General features: G+C 42.2%; 1 protein-coding gene across 1 annotated transcript in view; it reads right to left on the reverse strand.

The window, feature by feature from the left end:
* Positions 1–13,496, reverse strand: part of LOC135385674 (uncharacterized) — a 23,326-nt gene continuing 9,830 nt past the window's right edge. The window contains exons 2-7 of the mRNA XM_064615129.1: positions 11,271–12,591; positions 9,812–9,988; positions 6,305–6,454; positions 5,977–6,168; positions 3,284–3,438; positions 1–850 (exon numbers count right to left, since the gene is read on the reverse strand). Coding sequence (XP_064471199.1) covers positions 695–850; positions 3,284–3,438; positions 5,977–6,168; positions 6,305–6,454; positions 9,812–9,988; positions 11,271–12,591 — 2,151 coding nt within the window. The 3' untranslated portion in view covers positions 1–694. The remainder of the gene's footprint in view (positions 851–3,283; positions 3,439–5,976; positions 6,169–6,304; positions 6,455–9,811; positions 9,989–11,270; positions 12,592–13,496) is intronic.

A 13,496-nucleotide genomic window follows, 5' to 3' on the forward strand; every position in this document is an offset into this window, starting at 1 on the left:
TCTGAGGTAGGAATTACTTTATTGCACTGGTCCTCAGCACTAGAAATAAATAATATACGTGGTTTGTAAAGAGACTTGAAATAGGCACTTTCTGCAATTGCTAGTAGGATAACCAAACAAACACAGGTGTGCAATCACAAGGTATCACTCGGTATAACTCTTGAAGCAGGTCACCTCATAACATGAATATGGAGTTATCATGAAATGTTTCCTTGGGAATATTATGTTAAGAGAGGATGGGGTGGGGTGGGGTGAGGGGCAGAGAGAGAATTGGACACAAACTTGGTCTTTATATTATACTATATGACTTGTGGTGATGAATAAGGCACTGTATCTCTCTCTAGATATCTACATGGAGTGTCTACTTCATCAAATGTGCTACATTATCCAATTAATTGCACTAATTCCATTCAGGAAGATATATAATTAGGCACTCGCATAGTGCGTATCTGATACTCTGTGAAACCAAAATTACATACCTAGAAATGATGTAGATTTACTTGATATCACAGAAAGATTGCAACCTTACCAATGCAGACAAACATGCTGCTTGTAACAACAGTTATGGAGATACACTCAGAGAAAAAATGAATATGTGACATATCACATTGATTCATCACCTGTACATCTATGAATGAATCTTGACAAACATTATGAAGGTTGCGTACTATGGTTCACATGGCTAATGGTAGCACTAGCTCTCACAGTCAAGATGGAAAACCTTGAGAATTCCATGCAAGTAGTTGAGCACATATAGCTTGTCGTCACTGGATGCGTAGATTCCTGACGGCCGTGCTATGGTGGATGAGAACTTAACCATACCTTGGAATCCGCCGTTGAAGTCAAACACCTGAAAAACACACGCAGCATGGACAACACAGAAACCGGAAATTGTAAATAATAACCCTCAATGACCACGAGATAATCATCAGGCGTATACAGCCATGTCTTGCTTATCCGGAGTTCAGATATCCAGAAAACTCGCTATCCGGACTACATCACCGGGAACGAATCTGCTACCATTATATTTTGTCTCGGTTATCCGGAATTCGTTATCCGTATACGGACAGCAAGTACAGTGAACGATCTTCTAGGACCTAGGTCATTTTGATTCGCTTATCGGAAGAGTATCGGTGTCCTCTGTCCCTGGAATGTGTTCGCATTATTCCGGAAAAGGGTCACATTTCACCGGGCAATTCTGTACTGTTTGACTCCTTTCTTCAGAAGTCACTCCTTTTTGGTGTGTGCGGGCACACGGTAGAGATGACATGCGCGCAGGACCAGCTTTCTGAGACATTGCCCTTCTTTGAACAGCCGGGTGGACACAGCCGGTGCCGTGGCTGTGACCAAAATTCCATCACACGTGTGCCCACTAATTTCAAGCAGCTAACTTCGCCATGAATTTTTGAAATAACGATCTTTTCCTTGTTTTCTTTGTCTGGAGCTATATAGAGGTCTCCCAAATCTTTCGGGAGTTTCGGAATTTCCCCGGAAGTTTGCTCGGTTCGGTTATCTGTACGAAAAGGGACGACTCCCGAGGTGTCCGGATAATCGAGACATGACTGTACTATGTTCGAAATACTAACAGCATCTCTCAACCTGAGGCTCTTCTTGCTTTGATCTACCTTCACCTAGAATCTCTACTTTTTTATGTTTCCTTAATGAACCTCGAGCTGATCTTTGCATTTCAGCACTCACAGTGGTACTGCTCAGAATACATGTCTAAGGAATTCTGAGAAGGTCCTAATTGACGAGTCTCTCCCGTGTTGAGCACTGCTTGCATGTTGCAAAGCAGATGGGAAAGGGCTGAACCGGGTGCTAGGATGCATAGCAGTACAACACACGTAATGTACAGAAGGGGTAAGTCCCAATTATGTACATGCAGAGCCACCTATGAAGCCAGCCAGGAAGTGTCTGAAGCGCTCAGTGAAGCCACTCGTCATTGGCAGCAAATGAATGTCTGTGCGCACACAACAGAGCAAGCTCAGCAAATGTACTGCAACATTTTACTAGTAAGAAACAAATGTTCCTGATAGCTGGTGGGTATACAGGGAGCTCTGCTTGTTTGCTTGAGAGATGTACCAGGAGGGAATCACTGTTTCAATAAAATGTAACACCCATCCTGAAATTTCAAGATGTTCAAAGATTTTCACAGCAGGCAGTTCAGCAGGCATTAGCCATTCAAGAGGAGCAGCAATGTTTGCAACTGCATGAATTAAGTAACAGAAATGCAGAGTACTGAGGAGGAAGAGGGAGAATAAAGAAGTGAGAGGAGCACACACAAGGCTTGAGACCCGTACCTGAGCCACAAATTTTTGCAGATTCTTCGCGTAGGAGCAAAGTAAAACAAAAATGTGCAGGGTTCCTGAGAAAAATGAAATGTAAAGATGTTGAGTAAAAAGTAAGTATGTATCTTGAGCTTGGGAAGATTGGTGGCCGAAAGACACTATCCTGGGACAAGAGGTGCGTGACCACTAGTTTGAGAATCAGTCAATGTGACAATTTTTTGTGATTCTCATGAATCCCACAGACAACAGTAAAAAAATGACCAACTGAAAGATGTAACTAGAAACAATTGATGAGTGTATGATAGCTTATTGAGATAATGTAGCCAAATGTTCCATTGCAGGCACTTCCACATGCTCATCATGCCAGGGTCACAGAGAAACCAAACGGTGTTACGGCTACACACCGTTGGAAATTGTACAGCTTCTCTCAATGGTAGCTTCACCCACGCATGGATGTGGGCGGTCCGAATGTCATGACCCCCAACTTCAACTATTTTCACCACATAGTGCTTCAATTGACCTCAGGTAGTGTATGCGCATGCCGTCTAAGGTCATGAATTCAATTCAAGGTCAAATCATGAATTCACCCCTGCCTTCACCCATGGGTATCTCTTTCAGAACCACACGTAGAGTTAATGAAACTAGCTGTGTAGTATCTGGATGGAGTTAGGACAAGTAGCTAGCCAGTCAAACCACACCAAGGGCATCACTAATGTGTGGTAGACATCCAGACACATTATACAGCCGAGCTGATAATGCAGCGTGAATTGCAGTGCTTCGAATCACGATGGCAATATGTGGTTTACTTGGCACTGCTTGTGGCCCATTCCTGCTTAGTACCAAAAGGCACACAACCATATACACACATCAAGACCTTGCGAGTCTGCACTAAATGTAAACATTGCAGAATAATAGGAGAGCTTGGAACCTACATATACTAGTGTAACCATTGTGGCATCTTGGTGGTAGTCTTGTGCACTGTTAACATTGCTTACCTGCACACGGTTATTCTTGCTATCACCTATGAAAAGAACTTCTTCTGTTGCACTGACACCAGAAGGTTCAAAGAACTGGCCTAGAGATTTCCCCTTCTTTCCAAACGAGCACACATTGTAACCGTCAAGGCTGCTTTTATATATGGTGCTCAGCCCTGCGGTTTATAAAACATTTGTCAAATGAAGCAAAGTGAGCTGCATAGGTAACAAATATGACAAATTTCAGAACTGTCATCAGCATAAGCAAACAGGGATGATGTACAAGCACATATGATTTTGCTATGTTAATGTAATCATTCCACACTGCTGTTGGACCCAGACAAAAATGCGTGTGCACAGGCACTTGTACACATAACAATGGAGGGAGACACCCGCACTAATCACAGCTGTCAGATTATCCCTGTTGTGTTTGCTAGTCTGCTACACCATAATATACTCAAGTACGAGGGAAGGAACTTCTCTCATGCGGATACAGTGATTGATTCTTGTTACTTGTTCATTGCAAATTAGCGGCCTACTTGTCTTGCAAGAATACAAGTTCAGAACAGGGCGACTCAAATCCTGACCTTCAATTTGTAATTAAAGTCATTTTCTGTTCTGCTCCGTCCTTCTACCTAATCACATAAACCATAATTATCGGTACTGTTTTTAAAGTATGGCTGGATCAAAATTTTAAATTTTCACTATAACCTTTAGTACAACATTGCATTCCAGATTTTCACAGCATTTCGGTAGTAACTATTAACTAGAGCAAACAAATCTACATTTACACTGCTATACTGCCATGTGGAATTCACTACTGAATACCCCAAACAGCCCAACAATTTGAACACGACATCCTTTTGTGCTCGCTATACTGTAAATTTGTTAGCATGCCATCAATGTTCCACAACTTTGCTTCTTTCTGTTTCCTTTTCCCCCTTTCCCCCCTTTCACATTGTTTAATTGTAGTTGTGCCACTTGCCTGTTATTTATGTTTGTCTGCACTAATTTGCAGTATTACATCTGCGTTCATTGATTGTACACTCGCGCTGCATGTACTAGCTGCTTGTAGAGTTTCTCTTTTATATTGAGTGTGCTTTCCTAAATTCTGGCAGGAAAAACATCAGCTCTTCTGAAGTGGCAGTTTTCATCCAAATTTTTCTTTAATTGTGTCAGACGTGGCAAAAATAGGTGACAAACTGAAGTATTTAATGCAAGATAAGTACATATTTAAAGAGATTGAAACATTTATTTTACTGAAAAAAGAAAAAAGCTTTCGGACCGAGTCCGTCCTTCATCAGGTGCGATACATTGAACACTTGGTAGAGATATTTATACTCAATGTACATTAGTATAAATATCTCTCTCAAGTGTTCAATGTATCGCACCTGATGGACGGACCCCATCTGAAAGCTTGTTTTTTTTTCAGTAAAGTAAATGTTTCAATCTCTTTAAATACTTATTTTATTCACTTGCGAGTGCTAGACTCCTCCCATTTTTTGCTATGTAACGCATCTACGAATTCCTTTGGCATCATAAGATTACAGTAACAGATTACAGCAGCAAATGCAGACAAATCCAAAAGGGTTCCTTGAGCCCAAAAATTTTGAGAACCTGTTTTAAAATACAAAACTTGTACAAGCAAAAGCAATTACAAACTCTCCTGCACATTTTCTATAATAGGACAATACACTGAAACAAAAATTACTGATATCATGCGTCGCTCAACCGCATGAGTACATGTCGCTTGATTTCCTGGATGTGTGGCAGAGAAAGATCTTTCGTGCTGCAGAACATGCAGTGGTAATGAGGTTAGCGAAAGGTTTATTTGTACGATGATGAGTGGGGAGTTTCATCGCAAGGGGTGATACTCTACCCCATTGCTGGCGGTAATGTGGTGCAATGGAATAATGGGTTGCCTCACGGTGAGAACGGAAGTCCTACAGTGTCCAAGAACTTTAGATGTGCTTTCTGGGCAGAGCGTTGGTGGGCTGGATTTGGCCATGGACCAAGCAATTTTGACATAGAGAGGGGCGAGAGCACAGCTGACGTAAAGACACTGAAAGTGTGGACCTGAAAGTTTGGTAGAGTGGGCAGTGGAAAACGATGTGCTTTAGAACCTCCAGATCACCGCAGTGACAGCATCTAGGACGGTCAACTTGACGCAAGAGTAGGGTTCTTAGTTTTCGGATTTTTCACGATAGTTCCCCCCGAACCAGTTTTCAAGAATTTGGGTAAAACCCGATATCTACCCGAAATCCTTGCAGTCTTTCAACTTATCATTCTCGGTAAACTGTCAGAAAAGTGAATCGAAATATCAGCAAGGAGAGCTATTTGTGACAACCTATTTGTCCTCCTTTTATGATCCCCTCCTGCAGGAGTCAAAGACGAGCTTTTGTGGAGCTCGGACAAGTGTTTGAATACCGTGGTCATTCACTGCCCCAGTTGCGAACGGAAATATAAAGATTCTTGTTTCTCATCCCAGTGTCACAGCAGTGGCTTGTTTCATATGCATTTCATTTCAGCCGAAAATTCCCAGGTGACATATCAGACAGATATCATAGCGCCCGATTTCTCCCCGAATTCTCATGTGTAAACAGCACCCGAATTTGAAACATCATAAAACCCGAAAACGAAGAACCCTACTCAAGAGGTAACACCACTGAGCTGTAAAAGCCTGGTGGCTTCTAGTAGTAACACTCCATGCTTACCTAGGTCAGCCACGAACAGATACTCCTCATGGACGTCGAGAAACCTGCACTTGGAGTTAGAAGGTGGCTTTGGAAAGAGAGGCATGTAAGTAGATGCAGATTCTCTCACTCCACTAATATCAAAACGCCAAAGTTCTGCTGGTGACCTTAAGGCAAGGGTGACTAACATTCCTTCATGATCCAGTGCCAAACCTGTAAGGAAGAGAGCATAAGTCATCTCACATTTCACAGCACAATGCACACCTGCCCACTGGAAACACACAACATTGTAGCTCAATCTATGTAAAAGTGAACTGCTGCACACTTGCTAGTTGGATCTGGTACCCACCATAAGGCCTAGATAGCTTTGCTTTGCCAAGCGAGCGAATGAATTCTCCATGCTTAGAAAACATGTAGATGCAGACATCATCTTTGACAGCAAACTTCCCATCATTGAAACACACAACAGCGGATGGTCGTTGCAATTCATATGGCCTGGCTGGAAGAAAACAATTTGGTAATCCATCAGCTGCATGGGCAACCATACACCCTTTGTCCTGTATCACTGTGCTAAAATATTCATTTTCTTAAGGCACTAATGTACGAAGTTACAACACAATTATTAGGGTGTAGCTAATTATCAATGGCAAGTAGATTTGTTCTAGCATTTTTAGAAAGTGAACCCCAACATTTTGTAAGAGTGATGCCATATTTGCAGCATCAGTCAACTGCACATCACACCCCCTAATGCATACATGATAATACTAATATACATTACATAAAACATGTTGATATATACAGCTAATGAGTGGCTACGGTAAAATCAGTCAAGAAAGCCAGTTTTCTCGTTTGTAAATGTGCTGTATGAGGCCCTCAATTACAGATAATATTACACTGACATTATACAAATACGTGGGGTGTTCAAGTCAAACCGGGACTTTCTGTCTCCTGAGTATACAAATGGCTCGCGCTACTTCTTTTTCGTCATTTTCACACGCGACAGGCCTCCGCGTTCACCATGTGGTGGTCCAAAGTTTGTTCAAAACAGAAGACACGTGTTGGACAAGATGGCCGACAACGAGGTGAGTGCGCACATCGAATTGTCATGAAGTTTCTTGTGAACGAAGGCGTAAAGTCATCTGAAATTCACAGAAGACTTCAGGCTCAGTATGGCCACGATACACTTTGCCGCAGCAAAGCGTTTGAGTGGCACAAACGGTTCTGAGACGTCCGAACATCAGTGCAGGACGATCCCGGCCGGGGTGGCTCAGAGCCCAGTGTCAGAGTTCCTGAGAACATCCAACTTGTGGAGCGCCTGATCCTCAAGGACCGACGGATAACATGTCTCGAACTGGCTCCAAAACTGACCTTTCTGTGGGAACGTTGAACACTATCATTCATGAACACCTCCAGTTTCGGAAAGTTAGTGCCCATTGGGTCCTGAGGCAGCTCTCCGTGTTTGACCGGCAGAGAAAACTGGAAATCTCCCATGAGCTAAGGTACCGTTTCGACACTGAAGGACAGCCGTTCCTTGATCGGATCATCACGTGCGATGAAACGTGAGTGCACGATTTCACTCCTGAGTCTAAACGCACATCAAAACAGTGGAAGCATCTGGGCTCGCCAGCTGCCAAGAAGTTCCGAAGCACCCCGTCTGCGGGTAAGGTCATGGCCACGGTTTTTTGGGACAAGGCTGGCATTGTTCATGTTGATTTTCTGCCCAGTGGTACGACCATCAATAAATAGTGCATATTACAGCCAGGTTCTCAGGGATGTGCATAAGGCACTGAAGCAAAAGCGGCTGGGCCTCATCACCAAAGGAGTCCTCCTACACGACAATGCACGCCCGCATACCGCGCATCTCACGACACGCACCGTACAGGAACTTGGCTGGGAGTTGCTGCCACATCCCCCTTACAGACCAGACCTCGCCCCCAGCGATTTCCATCTCTTCAGGCGACTGAAGGCGTTCCTTGGCAGCCGCCACTTCAGCTGCGACGACAAGGCATTAGTGCAGTTGGAGATTACGTTGAAAAATAAAACTAATTTCTCGCTGGTAAGTTCATTTTACTTTCGCGAAAAGTGAAAAGTCCCGGTTTGACTTGAACACCCCTCGTAGTTAAAGCATCATACTGTAGCCACAAGAATTCTTTATAACTCGGTGCAAAAGAGAGCCACATGGTATACGTCAGTTGGTTACAACAGCTTACACAGTGCAAATGCTACAATTTAACAGCAGTGCAAGAATTTTAGTGAACGTCATAGAAACGAAAAACAAATGCGTGTTCACAGAGGAAATAAACACACAAAACAGATGCAATAAAATGCAACAAAAATGTAGTAGGATGCCTCTGCTAGCACTTCACAAGCAATCTGTGCAGGTAAGTACACCCAAGGGCTTCAGTATCTCAGTGCAGTGCCATAGTGTATGCAATAATAGTGTGGCAATGCACAGTTATTAGTACTCGACTGCAGACAACAAACTGCTGGGCTTCAGTGGAGCAACTTGACACGGCCCATGAGCTACAACTACATAGTTCAAAGCACATACATGCACAAGAGCAAATTATGTGCAAGAAATTTTGAGGTACTCTGACAAGCCTCAACGTAGTACGGAAGCAGAAATCATGTGTGCACGCTTGTCCCGGTTGTTGGTCCGACTCCATGCAAGACAGTTTGACCATCTCCATCACTGATATGTCAATCATGAACATGAGAGAAGGCAGTAGAAACACGCACACTTCAATGATCTTCAGCATTAGTCAACTTTTTTTTCTTGTTTCTGCGTATAGACATCAAAAAGAAAAGAAAAAGAATAGAAATGAACTTGTCGCGTATCTCGTTTCTGGAAGGCACGACATCTCCTGACCAGGCGCAGAAGCGTTTGATTCAATCGATGCACATGAGGTGATCGAAATGGGGCATGGGAGCACCAATGAAAGCATGTTGTTCGGTTACGAGAGAGCAAAACATTGTTGGTGAGGTATTCCTCAGTACCCTCTCTCTGACAGAGGAAAAGATCAACAGTCATTACTAGTGTGCAGGCCAGGACTGTCAAAGTAGCAGCACACAGTGTCCAGCTCCCTGTAGATAGACGGCAGGCGAGATCTTGCTCTCCATTTATGTCACCGACACAGGACAAACTGTGGAAGTTTCATGAATGACTGTTATGCACAAAACTAAAGAACTGAAGGTTATGTTATTTAATCTTTAGTTCCAATTAAATTAACAGGTAGAAGCATGGTGTGGTTGCTGTTCAGATGTTCACAGTTGTACCTTCACCACTTTAGCATACCCCAAACTCTGTACTATTTTTGCATTCCATCTGCCTGTTTTGAGAACATGAGAGCGAGACAGTTCCTCAATTATATTGATGAATTCTCTCATCCCCGATGATGCGAAGCTGGTCCTTATCAACTCTGGTCTTGTTCCTATCTTGCCTCATTCGGATACAGTCCAGACATTTATAAGGCAGGAATTCACAGCTATGCAGAGATCTGAATAAATTTCTGTGTGTAGATCTAGGAATGTGTGTGAATACAGATGTCGAATAAAGCTGTATTATTTCAGCATTATCATGTTATTTCCCTTCTGTGTAAAGAATGTTTTGGTAACATGCTACGCAAACTGAAATACATGTGTTTAGAATTGGACGTTGAACATGTTACATACAACGCGGACTGACATATTTTTGCAACATGCACAAAAATAATTTCCTTTAAAAAACTTCTACGATATGCCCTCCTAGCTATGTACAGAGAGGTTATCGATTCTCTCCGTAACACATATTTCAATTCTGAACACTTTTAATGCATGTACACTGTAAATAATGGCAGGAATGTTGTTGCAAACTTACGCAGAGTTGCTGTGCATAGGCCAGTCCCACGAGAGTCAAATAGAAGAACTCTGTGATTTCCAGTGTCTGCTACGATTATGTTCCCTTCCCTTGTAGAAGATACACCGATTGGGTACCGCAAATGGTCATTTCTTTGAAAGCATTTAACCTCCATAGCAAGCCTAGCCCTGATGTTACCTGCAAAAGCCATATGCTGGCAGTGAATGCCTTCCTACTGCTCTGTTTTGGTACTAAAGACAACGGCGAAGGAGAGCCACTACCACTTTATTATCAAAGTAGGATGCAATAAAAGATGCAATACATCCTGCATATAAATATGACCATAGTCATTTTCAGGTTCTCTGACATTGTTCAATGCAGGCATTTTCTAGAGTAACATTTGACTTGATTCTGATGCAATTTACATAAAAGGCAAGACATAATAATAAGATTACAGTATTCAATTATAATACCATAAGTAAAAGTGTCACACATAAAAGTGATATATATCCAAAACGGACCCCTTACATCTTTGTACTACACAAAACTTTGTACTACTAACCTTCCAATTTGAAATGCAGACTTAAATAAAGGCCCTTGTCATGTTCATGCAGACTTCATAAGTATACATATTGATTGATTGATTTTTATTTGTTACACATATATGTGTGGTTTGTTTCTATACGGAAGCTAAGGAATAGAAACGAAAGCAGGTCGTATATTCAGATATATGGTGGTAAGGAGTTAATATGATACATAACCGAGGTGGTAAAATACGCTCTAAATATAAATACAAAATACCTGAACCCATTTTACAAATATTACAACCACAGGACTTTACAAATATGTATGCTGAAATACTGAAAGCGATCAGATTAAAAAACATGGAAAAGTAAACATGACTTCTCAGTTCCATGCATTTGGTTGTAGGTACTTCCTATTCAGTTCTGATACAAGCAAAATGAAATGCTCGCTTTGCTTTGAGATTAAAAAAAAATAAGTTCAAAGATGTCAATGTCATCTGAAATATCTAAACTTACGCTTTGTAAAATTAGTTTGAATAAAGCAGTGAATATATATTTTTTTTTTTTTCATAAAGACACTGCAACATCGATTGCTCGCTACAAAGGAAATTACGGAAATGTTTCAAAAGTGCAACAGTAGTTTGGAAGAAGGTGTATCTAATGCAAAACCTAAACGTGTGTTAGCAGGGAGGGGTGCGCTGGAAATGATGCCAAGCATACTGCTTGACCTTGCCGAATCTTGAACTGCAGCAGAACAGAGCACCCGAGTGTGCTGACGTTGGCTACTCAACATGTCACAAGGACAACAAACACCACATGTGACACACAAGCAAGCATACAGTAAAGATAAATTTTGGAGCAAATAAAACTGCTGTACTCATCAGTACGTAAAATATGAGAACAAAGAAATGCCCACTTGCAAACAGTTCCAACACCTTAACAGTCATCCTTCGTACCTGACAGGGCGGAAAATGCTTCGGCCCGATGTGATGTCTCCACAGTGGAATGCGTCTCGTTGAAAGTGGCAGGTGACACATCACTTTGCAAAAGACGCCAGGCATCTTCAATTAATGTCCCAGAATCGCCTAATGTGCTTCCTCTTAGGGTATTATCCTTTCCTGACGGCCACTGAGTTAAAGAACTAGCAGCAGTCAAAAATTCTGGAGATGACTGATCCAAAGGGGTTGATGCAGCCAGTGGCTCGTAACTTCTGGGATATCGCACTTGTCCCTCTTCACAACTATTGCCAGAGATGCTCGAGAGGTTGGGCGAGTCATCTATCGCAGCTGGTTGACTGTCACGACCTACCTCTAATGCAGTTGAATGCAGAACAGAATGGATAGCTGGGGTGGGATTTTGACCTGAGTGGTGTGCTCCTGTAAAACCTCTTTTTTCACGTGCCACAGGTTGTTGGTTTTGCATATAGTTTCCATTACCCGTGCTGGGTTTCAAGGCTGTCCTACTCAGAGAGTCAAGTTGGCTGTTGTATGTCATAACAGACTTGCAGGCATTTTGAAAAAACTCCTTATTGATGGCTGGGCGTTTCCGTGTTGATTCTTTCGTGGCCGTTGTCACTGGTGGAACAGCCTGCTTGCCCCCAGACTGTGTGCCACTTAGAATCTCAGAGTCCTGGTTCTTTGAAACTTCAACAAAGAAAGGACATCCCTGTATGGGCACCTTATAAAGCCTAATGTACACTGTGTAGCGTCCCTCCTGGCTTGCAATGAACTCGACCACATAGCATCCATTTCTCAAGTCACTACTGTGCAGGTCTACATTAACGCCACTTGGGTCACGAACAGTGCAAGACAGGAACTCGAAAAGAAGAGGATCGCGGCCCATTTCGCACCTATAGTACACTCGCACACTGTCTCCAGTGCTGTACAGAAATGAGGAATAGTTATCCACAAGCACAAGGTGCTCAGGCCTAGCTTCACAAGCCTTGAGGTAACCAAGAGTACTGGGCACTAAATGGGGGCTCAGAAGCCAATCAAAGGATGTTAAAGACCGCATAGGTGCGGATGTGTAGAATACTTCAGGGTTTATTGTGTTCTCCATGCTGATCCTTGCTTCTTCCTCAATCTGTTTGAGTTGCTTAAGTTTGATTTTGAACACATCTTCCAGCTGTTCTAGAAGCTGCTTCTGAATTTCATTCACACCCTCTTCAATATCACTCTTTACTTCTTCCTTCTGGATGTGAAGCATCTTCTTAATGTTGGAAATCTGACGGTTGACCCTTTCAACATTGTTGGCGCTGGTGACACTGGTATCCAGTGGCTACAAGAAAGATTAGAGAGTTACAATGTGGAACTTGTCTGTAACTCTAGTAGAACACTTTGTGACACACTGACACTGCATTCTACAGTCGAATATTATAATTTGGTGTGTATTGGCACAAACATAACTGAGCCGTGATCTGCTGAACTACAGTGAAAAGACAACTGTTTCAGCCAGACAATACATTACTGTCATGTACCATTTGTACACACAGAAAACTACGAAATGTGCTGAACAATGCTGCATCTGTACCAATAAAACAAAAGGCAAAAAGAATGAGAGAAGAAGGCAAAGGCTGTAAGCACAGGATCACCACTGTGTGTACACACTGTTCTGTGTGTACACTCAAACTGCCACAATGATCGACAACATCCTAGCAGCACTCAGAATACAAGTACAGATAGCACAACTATAATATTTTTGAGGACTCCAATTTCCTTTCAGCTGCACTTCAAAGACCCTTATGGAGGTTACTCAGGACTGACTTATTTCATGGTTATACTATTGTTTGCTCTTGTTGCTACACGTTTTTGTATGCCTCAAACTGCTGTGTATGCTGCGTATATTGAATATTTTTGTTCGCCGTCTTTTCTTTTTTATTCTTTCTTTGGAACCTTTTTATGTTTTCATTGTTTTCAGTGATTAAGTGTGCACTGTTACCCAGGCCTTTACAGGCAGTTCATGGGCACCTCAAAAATAAATTGAAATTGAAAGACCAATATTTTTGCACCACTTTCTCTTAGATTCAAATTGCTGGGTTTGAAACACCATTGTCTGTACTCCACTCACACCGAATGTAGCTGTTATTCAGTTTAATTAACCTTTCTGTCTTACACAGGCTTGACTACATTAACTTTCCAAAAGCATCATTTGGAAGAATGACTGACTACATATGACATCACATG

Source organism: Ornithodoros turicata, chromosome 2, assembly GCF_037126465.1.
Source record: "Ornithodoros turicata isolate Travis chromosome 2, ASM3712646v1, whole genome shotgun sequence".
NCBI classification, from domain to species: Eukaryota; Metazoa; Arthropoda; class Arachnida; order Ixodida; family Argasidae; genus Ornithodoros; species Ornithodoros turicata.